The sequence below is a fragment of the Pundamilia nyererei genome, unplaced genomic scaffold (assembly GCF_000239375.1).
Source record: "Pundamilia nyererei isolate P.nyererei 1_Seehausen unplaced genomic scaffold, PunNye1.0 scaffold00155, whole genome shotgun sequence".
Lineage (NCBI taxonomy): Eukaryota > Metazoa > Chordata > Actinopteri > Cichliformes > Cichlidae > Pundamilia > Pundamilia nyererei.
This window is the reverse complement of record NW_005187556.1, coordinates 20,849-33,448: the sequence shown is the minus strand read 5'-3', so window position 1 is coordinate 33,448 and position 12,600 is coordinate 20,849. Positions and strand designations below refer to the sequence as shown.

At 38.3% G+C, this 12,600-nt stretch overlaps 1 protein-coding gene across 1 annotated transcript; it reads right to left on the bottom strand.

The window, feature by feature from the left end:
* Nucleotides 1-442: 442 nt before the first annotated feature.
* LOC102200136 (CD209 antigen-like protein E) lies at nucleotides 443-12,293 on the bottom strand. The gene is made up of 6 exons (XM_005745166.1): nucleotides 12,043-12,293; nucleotides 10,437-10,559; nucleotides 6,994-7,164; nucleotides 6,588-6,754; nucleotides 6,154-6,269; nucleotides 443-1,895 (listed from the first exon to the last, which is right to left on the bottom strand). Exons 1-6 carry the CDS (start codon nucleotides 12,149-12,151, stop codon nucleotides 1,715-1,717), a joined length of 867 nt encoding a protein of 288 aa, XP_005745223.1. The 5' UTR covers nucleotides 12,152-12,293; the 3' UTR covers nucleotides 443-1,714.
* Between the last annotated feature and the right edge of the window lie 307 nt (nucleotides 12,294-12,600).

The following is a 12,600-nucleotide window of genomic DNA, read 5'->3' as shown; positions in this document are numbered from 1 at the left end:
CGCAGGGCTCAACAAACACTCTTCATTCAGGGAGGATTTTGGCCCACTTTAACAGGAAGCAGACGAGATGAGGGAATGTGGGTCTTTCAGCTCGGCAAGGATGGAATGAGGCGTTTGAGGCTTGTTTTTTGTACATGTAAATAATAATGATAATAATAATAAAAGAGCTGATATAGTGAAGGAGAAGTGAAATAAAAATGAATTAGAATAGATAACTAGATTTCTTTTTCATTATGATATCTTATATATCTAAATTATATTTATATTCATTTTGTTGACCAGATAGAAAATAATAAATCACAATAAATTACTTTCCCCTCAGGGAACAACTCTAAAACTGATTTAATCTAAAAACACAATTTAAAACATTCAAACTGTTTTTAATTTCAGCAACTTTACAGGAAATTATTTCCCAGCAGGAAGAAATTACACACATAAGTTATTTTAAGTGACTTATTTTAATTTATTGTAATTTTAGTCCACAGACTCTGCTGTAGTCAACATCCTGACAGGCTGATTGTGGTAGCAGCGCCACCTGCAGGGCAACAACAGCAGTGCAGGGAGGAGACGTTACAAACAAGCCATCATGTTTCATGAAGAGAACAGACAGATTCATCGATAACAGACTGCTCATGCAACTGCTTACACCCATGGAGAAAATACAGTCGTTATTTATGCCATTTTTACTTCTCAAAGCACATCTTCAAAGAGGGGAATGTTACACATGTGGCTACATCACGTATGGATCAAACATGACGTGTATTTTATGTACAGTATATACACACAGACATCTAACACATAACATATCTGATTCCAAATATAAAACAGACATTTAAAAGTATTTATCTTGATTCAACTTGAATCCCTGATTTAAGTCTGAAAGTGAATCATATAAAAATATATAAAAATATTTCTGCAGTTTAAGGCACAGAAACACTGAATAGAAGCCAGCGACAGGTCCAGAGGAGGGCGGCTGTTATTCCTGTTAATGCCACTGAGCACAGAGAGCCCAGTGTACGCTACTCCACTATGCTTTGAATACAAACACATTTTTTTAACTTCATACAGTTTCTTTAGTTTTAGTTATTATTTACTGCAGATGTTAAAATAAAAGTCCAGGGATTTTTTATGCTGTGATGTTATAAAGCTTACATTTAGAGTGAGATACATGCAACTAATCAATAATCAGCAAATTTTTTATGTATATAGTTCTACATAATGATTGCTTTAATTTAAGTGTAAATGAATGCTGAAGGTTTTGTATTATTACCAAAGTAGAGTTATAATGTTTTAGTTTCTCGCACCACTTTTCAAAACCTAAACCAAAACCAAAACTATTTCATACATGATTAAGCTTTTGCAGAGACCCAGTGTCCTTGTGTTACCGTCTGTATGAGGGCACAGAGATATGCACGAGTCTGAAAGATCAGGGCCTCATCTGGACATGAACCTGGTTGTCAGTCCATACTGCAGTCCTGACTGCTACACGGTACTTCAGGGACTTGACAGCACTGTAAATGTATTTTGAAACGCCATCTCTGTTGCGTTCATGCTTGTGGAGAGAGCAAACTATCCACACACACGTCACAAATAATGAGCAGTGAGCACAAATGGCACATGTTAATTAAATGCAAAAAGGTAAATAAGTGTTGATGACCTGACTACACTGTGACAGATAACCCAAGCAGCCAGTACAAAATACTAACTGGTTTTCTTAGTGTGGTATGGCAGTGCTCGTGCCGGGGCCCATCTCTTTCTCACAGATGAAGGGTAAGTACATGCTGCAGGGGGCGTCGTACCAGCTCCGGATCGCCACGCGCTCCATCACACGTGTTTTCACGATGTAGCCGCAGTCTTCATCGATGTGGTTGTTGGGCTCACCCTCCTCCCAGAAACTACAGTACGGAGAGAGAAAGGGAGCGAAACACATCGACATGTATAAAAACCTTTAACATACACTCATGTTCACCCTGGATCTGACGGTTCACGTTAAACATGTCAAGAAGAAGAGCTAGGGCAGTTTTATTCCTATAGTGCAGTGTAATTTACAAAACCACCACTTCTAACGATAATCCTAAGATTATTTTTCAAACTGGACAGTTTGCTTTCAGCATCCACTAACAGCTTCTGCTCATCTCTTAGATTTGAGCAACTTTGGTCTAAATTCATGTTTAGTCTATTTTTATGGCTGGTTACATTTTCCTCCCTCCTATTTTTGTTTCCCTGAACATGATCATCACACACGTGGAATTAAAATGCCACATTTTGAAGCTGGAGGTATCATCATGCTGTTTACCCCAGAGATTATAGTTTGAGTCCTTCAGGAAACTTTTTTTCTCATAATTGTAATATTGTTAATTAAAAAGAAAGAAAGACTTGTTGGACCCTTTGTCCTGGTGTAGCAGAGCAGCTGTGTTGAATCAAGGACACATCTAAGACCTGCAGGACACCGGCCCCTGAGACCTGGAGTTGGACACCTCTGCTTTAGACAACTTTAAGTATAATGGTTGAATCTAACAATTGTTACTTCATCAGCTTAAATGCCTCCATCTAGATGAAATTCCACAGACACAGCAATCATATTTAAACATATCTAAGCTCTTATAGTTTTTTAGCTAAAATTAACTTTCATTTTCAAGGTCAGCGGCAAATAAAAGTCTATGTACAAAATATCCTGTTAAATCGAATGAAAACCACCTACAAGTTTGCTTTGCACTCAAATAGACTGGAAGTTATATTTCTAGCAGTGGCTTCCTCTTATGATGTCTCTGGTGGTACCCAAGGGTATAACAGTGTGCAACATAGTTTATCGCTAGAATTGAACCACAATACTGCAGACTACACAGTTTAAGTTGCAACATTTATGGAAATAATGTATTTTATATTTTTGTCCATCTCAGAGAGTGATGTCATGATACTGAATGATGATATATCATTTATCATGAGCTGTTAGAATTTTTAACTCGCTGCTGCTCATGTTATGCTCACTCAGCATAATCTGAGCTAGATGTCGAAATACCACAAAGAAAACTTTGATGACATCGTAACCATGAACGGATGAAACTGACAAAAGGATACGTGCAAGCAGGAATCGTGTGGTGACTTAAACGTGGCATCAGCTAAAAGGACCACCAAACCGCAGCACATGAAAATTGACTGCATTCTACATTAAACTGGCTATTAGGTTTAATTAATCCTCAACTGAAGATGCTGAAAGACTGTTCCAGATCTTTACTGTTCACATTAATCACTGGGTTTAGTAAAAACAATTAAAGATCACGTCCGTATGCAAACATAACTGCTTCTGCTTTTTTATAACCCTGTTTTCTTGGGTGCAAAGAATGCGAGTACCTGCTGAAGATAGTTACGCTTCAAAGTTGTGCTTCCTGTAACTACATTTAGCGCTATCTCTAGCAATTAAAAGGCGTGCTCTTTTGAGATCAGCTGACTGACTTGGCCATTGTAGAACGTCCCATTTCTTAGCCTCGAGAAGCTCTTGGGTCACTTTTGGCACATGCTTTGGGTCCTTTGTCTGAACCTGAGCAGAGACTGCAGCCCTGTACACTTTCATCCTACTATCAGCAGTCACGCCTCAATAATTACTAGAATTTGGTTCCAGTGGCAGCCATCTGTGGTCATGCAATAATGCTGCTTCCACCATGTTTGACAGATGATGTGACATCATGAGTCGTTTCTCTTCTTATCCATACTTTTGTCCTTAAATCATTCTGGTGCAAGCTCATCTTGGTTTCATCTGTCCAAAGATGTTTGTCCTTCTTCGCTTGCATGTTTGCAGTTTAATTTAATTCAAATAAATTTTATTCATACACCACCAATTCTCAATAACAGTTGTCTCGATGTGCTAATTGTTCAATCAATTGTTTGATTTAAAACCCTGTGGTAGCGTATAGTGGAAAACTAGAAAAAGTGTGTCTTTGTGCAACAGAGTGTGGACCTAACTGCAGATTACTTTTCTTTGCATCTGTACTGAAATACAGTCTGGACAGTTTAAGGCAGAAACAATAAAACAAAACGTCAAATTATACAAAAATATCTTACATGAGTCAAAACGTCTACAGAAATAAAACCTAAAAAAATTTACCCTAAAGAGGAAGAAAAGGACAAAACAGGAATGTCAACAGGTTTGTCATCTACAAATAGAGGAAGAGAAATCAGGTGGCTCTTAGAAAATCTGTTGAGTTTGCACAAGTTGGGAAAATTTTACAGTGAGTCTGTGATGTGAAGCAGAAGTAACATCCAGAGCAAATGAAGCAACTCAGAGATATAATGCAACATTTTGCAATAACCAGGAGATGAAGAAAACCACACTTTGCATTTTCATGAAAAACAATCTTTGCTGCAAATCGGGCAGCCCTGACCTGCTCTCCCTCCAGCTGTTATCTAACATGTGGCGCTGCAGTACAACATTTAACTCTTTAGTGAGTCTGTCGCGCTTTTTGTTTCTCTATTGAACATCTTTACTTTCAATAAGCCAAAGAAACTCAGTCTAGAAAAGGGTCATGTCTAGTGACTTTGAGCACGAAGGCAAGACGAGGACAGCAGCAGTGCGTCACAGTGTGTCCAGTGTTCAGTGCATGCAGCATTAGACTTGACCACTGGGATGTTGCTGGTCAGACTGGTAACCTCTGTCATATCAATGATGACAGAAATGATTCTGTCATTGTGCACTTGAGTTTTCTTCTGTGGTCTTTCTGTGTTGCTGAGCCGACCACTACATTCATTCTTTTTAAGCATGTACCAGATTGTTGATTTGGCCACTCAGCCGTCAAATTAATCTTCAGTCTCTGAAATGTTAATGCTTTCGTTAAACCCTTAAAACTGAAACTGAAAGGCTGCATTTCCTGAAGTGTGATAAAACGAATCAAGTGAATATATATTTGGTAAAAAGCAAAACATGAAAAATCAAAGACAGAAAAGTTCTTAAGATTCCACCTGAATAGGGCCAAATTTTCACACTGATTCATGCAATAGTTTAGGGTTCATAAGACCACAAATTGCTAACTCTGAATATCATTTTGTCCATGTCCCTGTTTTTATCTGCTGCCTGCACCAAATTTCTTCATTTGCCTTTTAGTTTAAATAAGCTTGGGAGCCACCACTGTGCAGAGTAAAAATCATGCGTGTGTTAAAGGTCAGTGTTCAGCTGCATGTTTGTTTTTAAGTACACACTGTCTATTTACTCTACAAGATAATCAGTCACTCTTTACAAACAAAGAGCTCCAGGTTTTTCTCCTATTGAAGTCGACATACAGAAAACTAGACGCATATTTCAGAGCATCAGTGGCAAATAAATCTGTTGGCCTTAAATGATTGCATGCCAGTTGTTCTTAGACTGCGGGGGCAGAGACAATAATAATAAGAATAAGAATAAGAATAATATATGTAAGTATAACCTTTTGTTAATGATTAATTAGTCACTAATTAATCATCATAAATCAGCATTCAAAATCAATCAATCACAAGTGAGGTTACATGTAAAATCATACTTGGATTTAACCTATAATGTGATATTTAGACTCCCCGTATCCTAAATGGTGCCAATACAAACAAAGACAGTGAGTTTTAAAGATAAAAGATATAAAAGTTTTATCTGAAGATGAGTTCAGAAGTCCTGATATAAGTAGCCTGATATTCAGAAGCCTTATACGGTGTATCATTGCCTTTAGGAGGTCAGAGGTGTGGCATGATATTTTAAATCTTTATATGGGATTGTGCGTGTGTTGACAATACACACTGCACTTGTAAGAATTATAGTTTCTAAGTTAGAAGACTTCTTTTTAATTTTTGACCGATGGATCATTGAGTTAACCTCTTGAAGACACGCCTGCAAAGTTTTATCAGAATGCATTCAAAACTTTTACACACTGTTGTGTTTATTGTCGCTATAGTTGTGTTATTGTCCAAAGCAGGACCAAAAAAAAGAAACTGAACCAAAGGAAAAATGAATCTGCCGAACTGCTTTGCAATATTGCCCAATAAGTGAAGCAACTCATTTGGCACCAAACTTGTTTTGCATTCACTGTTCTGTTAGGACATTGCATCGTGTTGTAAGGCAATGCTAACATGGCCACGTGTTAAGTTTTAGTCCTGAACAGGTTGGGAAGAAGGTAAGCAGAGAAACAAACGACCTACCCTCCGATCAGCGGAGTGCCGTCGACCCATTTCCACTCATCTTCTGTTTTTTCATCAGTTATTCCAAACCAGTAGGAGTTCCAGTGTCCTCTGGGAAGAAGATTCCAAAGAAATGTCTGAAAGGAAACATACAGAGGAAGCATTCACATTCAAGAAAGCATTAATCAGTAATGACTTTATACAATAAAGGGCGTTTATAGAGTCAGCTCTTTCCTTGCTCTGTTTACAGGAAGTTTACATAAGAAAATTCCCACAAAAGCCCAAATGAGGCAGAAGTAATGTTTTCTTGTTGTCAAAGAAAAAAAGCCAGAAATCAGTGTATCGCTCCTTGGCACCACATGCATACAGCAGAACTGAACTGCTAAACTAGCCGTGCTTTATACAGCATGACTGCATCTTTAGTGGAAAACACAATGAAATTGATCAAACTGTACCTGCTCCTCAGGTGTGTGGATGATGGCCAGGTGAGCGCCTTTGCTCTCACAGAATGACTTGCTCTCTGGCCAATCCCGCGAGTTCCTGGAGATTAAGTAACAGCTGTTGTTAAAGAGGTGCCAGTCGTTGGGGCAGACGATAGGAGCCGACGTCACCACAGCAGGAGCTGATGAGACAAGAAAGGAAATTGGTGCAACCAAAGATATTTACTTAACGGCTGGTAAATAGCTGATTCACTATGCTTGTTAGATGGGTTATAAAAAAATGTAATCTTAAATTAAATCAGACTAAAGTCTTATTGAAAGGATCCAGGCTGTATTTGACAGCTCATAGAGGAGACGATTCATTCTTGTGGCTTCATAAAGATGCATGAATGAAAACGATAAAGAAAAATGAGGAGTCTACCTTTAGTAGCCATCTTTGCAGCGAGCTTGGTCTGCAGCTCGTCCTTCTCTTTCTGCAGCTGTTGTTTCTCCTGCTGCAGCTTGGCGATGGACGCTGTCAGAGCTGACACATTTGCCTCCTGCGTCTGCTTCCCTAAGGATGCCTCACCACCACCCTGAGGTTTGTTTTTATCTGTTAGCAGTATGAAAGTAAGTTACATAACGTACTGTATGCTGAAGGATTACAATATACTGCCAAAAGTATTTGCTCATCTTCCTTTACACATGCATGAACTTGAGTGACATACCATTCTTAATCCATAGAGTTTAATATAACATGGGCCCAGAAAGCTTTCCACAAGGTTTAGGAGTGTTTATGGGAACCATTTATCCAGAAGCACGTTTGTGAACTGAAGTTGGAGGCTTGGCTCCAATGTCAGTGACTGACCATCCGTAAATGAATTAGAGACCCCGCTCTTACTCGTTGCAAAGTGTTCTATCGTGTTGAGGTCAAGACTCTCTGCAGGCCATTCATGTCTCATTTATGTCTCATTCATGTCTCATTCATGTCTCATTCATGTCTCATTCATGTCTCATTCATGACTTTGTGGACCTTGTTTTGTGTTTAGTGTGCAGTGATGTTGGAACAGGAAGGAGCCATGGCCAAGCTGCTCCCCCAAAGTTGGGAGTGTAGAATAAAAAGGGGATGTTTTTTCCTCTTCTAGCTTCATCATTTTAATATGGCACTATTAGTTCATTAGAATCATATAACCAGCTTTGCATTGAATATATACTGAAGTTTTTGACCTTACATTAGCCTTTGTATTACAGTGATTGTTATAACTCTAGTTTGATTTTTTACTTACAGGTACCAGAATAATAATATGATCTTTCATTGCAGATGTGACCATGATCAACTTATACATATTGCAGTTTGTTGCTTATTCTAGAGTTGTGCTGAAGTTAATTAAGGGTTAAAAGCTACAGTCAGCGCGAATGTCTGACTGATCTATTGAGGGGAAAGGCTTCGAGCATAGAGGGCCGCACGCGCTTACATACCACTGATATCATATTATTCTTTGTGGTCTTTTATTCAATTATGTTTTGCTAAGTTTAAAGTGGTAGTTAATTAAACGACATTGATTAAAATATTAAATACCTGAGTCAGTTTCCGGGCTTTTTAGAGAATCAGTGAAAAGCATAAACCATCACTTTCATGTTTAATCATTAATGATTGAAATGAACTGAATAGCGTTTAGAAGATTTGTTAATTTGTTTGTTTTTTGTTAAAAAGAGTGGTTTCAATAATTTCAGACACACCTTGCAATTGTGCTTATGATGAGTTGGCACTTGGTCTTTTGAAGGTCATAAGCTTCGTTCGGCGTGATGGTCCGGACTGATATATTGCAGGTTTTGACTTTGAGTGCAGAGGGCTAAATGCAAACACGCTTACACAGCACTTATACGATGTTATTCTTGGTGATCTTGTGCTCAGTTATGTTTTTTGTTATGTTTTAAGTAGTAGTAGCTGACCAAGCACTATTCACTTAGTATTATACACTTGTTTTAGAGCAATACACACTGATCGTCTTAATCAATGTGGAAGTCCTTGTAGTTGCAATGTTGTGTCTCTGCAGGGGACGGATGGTTCCAGGAGACGGGGGGCAGTCAGCGTCTGCCCTCGGGAAGGAGACAATGTTATTTTTCTGTGTTAAATAAAACTGTCAACATTGATTGTATTACACCTGTCATTACGCATGAAGGGGCGTTCTAATACCCTGATTTTCACAAAACTATGGAGATGTGTTTTTTGTGATGAGATCTGAGGCTGTCTGCATACAGTTTCCATCTCCCACGTGTGTGACCATTAAAATCATCGTTTGACTTGACCCGGCTGGACCAGTGTTGTTATTGTGGTTTTTCTCTTGTCTCCATCCCCAATATTTTGAACCATAACAGGAGCATGTAATTGTCCTTAATGTTTTGGTATGCTGAAACATTAAGAGTTCACTTCACTGGAACTAAGGGGCCCGGCCAAATTCCTGAGAAACAACCCCACACCATAATCCCCACTGCTCTCAGATCCCAAACCCGAAATCTGTAGCTTCTGACTCTGCACCTCAGCATCCACTGATCGTGGCTGTAATCCACAATCACTTTCACTTTGTTGTAATAACACTAACAGCTGACTGTGAAATATTTAGTAGTGAATAAATTTCACAGCTGGACTTGTTGGTTCGGATCTGATCACAGTTTTAAGTCAGATCAATTTTCAGATCAGCAAAAAAAGAAAAGAAGACAAGAAAAATTTAACTCGTCATTTATTTATCTATGTATTTTTTTGCCCATTAAAAAACATTCAATTCAAGACTCATAAAAAACAAATTAAGGTGCAATATAGGGCAGTACAGGGCTTTGTATCTACCACTCTGCTGTGATATAATGAGCAGTAATTGTCACATAGCTTTATGTTGCCCTGGAGGTCCACCCATCTGTAGCTGGGCAAAAGAAGATGGCTGGGACAGTTCAGCCATAACTTTGGACTTTTCCTACTCATACATGCTCGGAACGATGTTGTCACTGAAGTGGACACGCGACGGGATTATGATAGCGTGGCTCAAGCATGTTCATCATATGTTTAAACCCCTTGTTTTGCACAAGGGAATACGGCCTTATGTCTGTAGCTATACACCCCAAAAGCTTTTCTAATAGCTTTCACGGATCAACAGTGAGTCATTGCACCACTAATGCATCCTATGGTACGATGGTGGAGCTCCTGAGAGCGACCCATTCTTTCACAAATGTTGGCCAAGGAAGTGATCTGAATGATTCAATAGTTTGGATGGGTGAGTGAATACTTATACACCATATAGTGAATTTTCAACCAACATGAAACACATACTGGAAAAATACCTGTTTGTGAGGCTGTACTACCAGCTATGCTAACATGGTTACAATGACATTATTAGCTTGGCGGTATAACGGATTCCATGTTCACCATGTAGAGTCTCAGCACGCTAGAATATTGTGATTAGAAATAAAAACTCTTCCTGGAGTTATTTCTTTCACAGGAACTTAACAAAACACAATTTTGACCTGATGATTCCAGTAACTTAAAAATCAGTCGACCAAATCAGCCATGAGTCTGCATTCTTCCCACTGGCCAGCAGGGGATGACTCCTCCAGTTTCCAAAAATAAATTGGATGCATAAAAATCTAGAATAAAAAGCTACGTCTTTTTTGGTCTGTGACTTCAGAGCACAAACTCTACAATTTATGGTTTTAACCACGAGTTTCTACATGTGGTCAGAGGTTTACAAACACTCATCACAGGCATTCATTTTTCATTTTTTCATCGAATTTCTTTGAATGGTTGTTTTTCCAGTGATTGTACAACATACATCTTTAACGACTTAAAAAACAAGAATTGCGTACAAAGGTTTTTCAGTATAGTTGTGTACTCACATTGTGCAGTCACAGCTATGATGGCGATCACGAGGACGGCGCACAGCGTTGCCAGGCAGATGGTGGCGAGGCGGTACAGCCTGGGACCACTCGGCCTGGGGAACATTTGCATCACAGGATGACCTGCAGGTGATGGGAAGAGAAAGACGGTTTATTAAAACCCTGCTTTAGCACAATTTAGAGAAGTTATTTTCACATATATGGATGATAGTTTCAGTTGATTCTGCAAGATTTAAAATAATCTTTAAACAGGAATTTATAGTAAGAACCTTTAAGAAAAAAAAATCTTTTTTTGTTCTGCAACACTGACAACAGTGACCTTTTTTTAACCTGACATATAAAAGTATTCACACTTTTTGATGACTAAGTAGTGCGTGCAGTGGAGCACTTTGTCCACAGAGGACTCTGCTCAGACTTGTAAATGTCAAACATGCTGGAACGCAATCCCGGCGATGCGTTTGACATTTTTAATTATCTAACAAAGCATGATGCAGGTAGGAATTTATTATTTGTTTTTGGGTAAGTGAAAGACTTACAACTAATGTATATTCATCTATCTGAAAATTATAAATGTTAGTAAATAATAGATTTTAAACGTTCTACTTCATTATTTATCAATGATCACTTTTATATTAAAAATAAAAGCATTATGTCACCAGACAAAAAACACCATGTCCATAATATAAAAACACAAAAGCAAACAAAACCATCACAAAGGGCCTTAATATGCACACAAAAACATGAAAGCAAGCTATTCTAGTAGTTACCAAAAACCAAACTACAAGGAACACGTTACAAGAATAAAAGCTCATCTGAAAAAAGGAAATCCACAAACTGAATTGAAAACAAACAAACAAATAAACATGAGAGCTTTGATTGGGCCCTTTGACACACTGTCTGCTAGTGACTGAGCTTAGCCTGCTGCTGCCATGGCTGCATTTTGAACTCATAATCAGTTTCTGCATATTATTTTAATTAATGAAATTAATAAATAAAACTATATTTTGACTTCACAGTTTTAGTCTTTTATTCTTACTGCAGACTGACTCCAGTGTGTATAAAAGTTGGATTTAGTATCTAAAAGCTCAGGGCTGGTTCAAAGAAAACCACTAATGTTCCCACGGAAGGAGGAAGGAGAAGGCTCCGAGTATAAAACCCTATACTTGAGTACGTAAACCTTAAAGATTGAATTCACGTTTACACCATCATGTCTGTCTGTTATGTAACACAGGAGTTTGGGACTTTGTAAAGCACTTTGATAATATATCTAAAATGTTTTCTGTTGATAAATGTTTTTTTTCCTTTATCTTTTTAATATACTTATAACATGATGTAAACAATTACCGTGAAAGCCTGCAGAACTATGAAAATTAAATGACTGATACGAGAAAAACAGCACTTTCATGTGAGAAGCTGCAAGTGAATCCTGAAGATAAACATGTACAAAAGTTAAGGTAACAAATCTCAGTTTGACATTTTGCTGTCTCCATAGTGATAACACACCGTGTCTACAGGACAAAGTCAGTTATTTTAAAGCAAAGATAAACGAAACCGTCTGCATTCCTCCACAGAGGCACATCTGCAGGGTTAAAGTTTAACTGCTTACCGCGGTGTTCCACATCTGGCCTGTGGGGTAAGTCGTCATGACAGGGCTCGTCGTCTATTAGTTGGGAGTACATCCCCTCACAGTTCAGGGAGCTCCCGGTGGTCGACATTTCACCGCTGGAAGACAAATAGAATTAAAGAAAACTAAAGTTCTTGGTGGAGGGTGAGGCTCTGAGTCAAAGCTCCACCACAGCTGTGATTATAAACAGCTGGGATTAAACCAATGACTGTAGAAATGACTGTTTTCTACAATCATCGGGGGAGGGGGGGGGGGGATTCCGGTTATAACTTTCAAAATAAGACTTTTCGGTAACTCGAGTGATTACTGCTATGAAAATCCTTAAAAAGACGACAAAGAGACATCCAAACCCCCACAAAACAAAACAAAAAATAACAATTATTATAACTACAAAAACCAAAAATCACAGAGGAACTAAAAACACCTGCCCAAATAACCAGCAAACAGACTGATAATAAAGCAACAATATGTACACAAAGGCTATAAGTTCACACTGCAGGTCTTAATGCTCACATCCGATTTTTTGATCAAATCCGATTT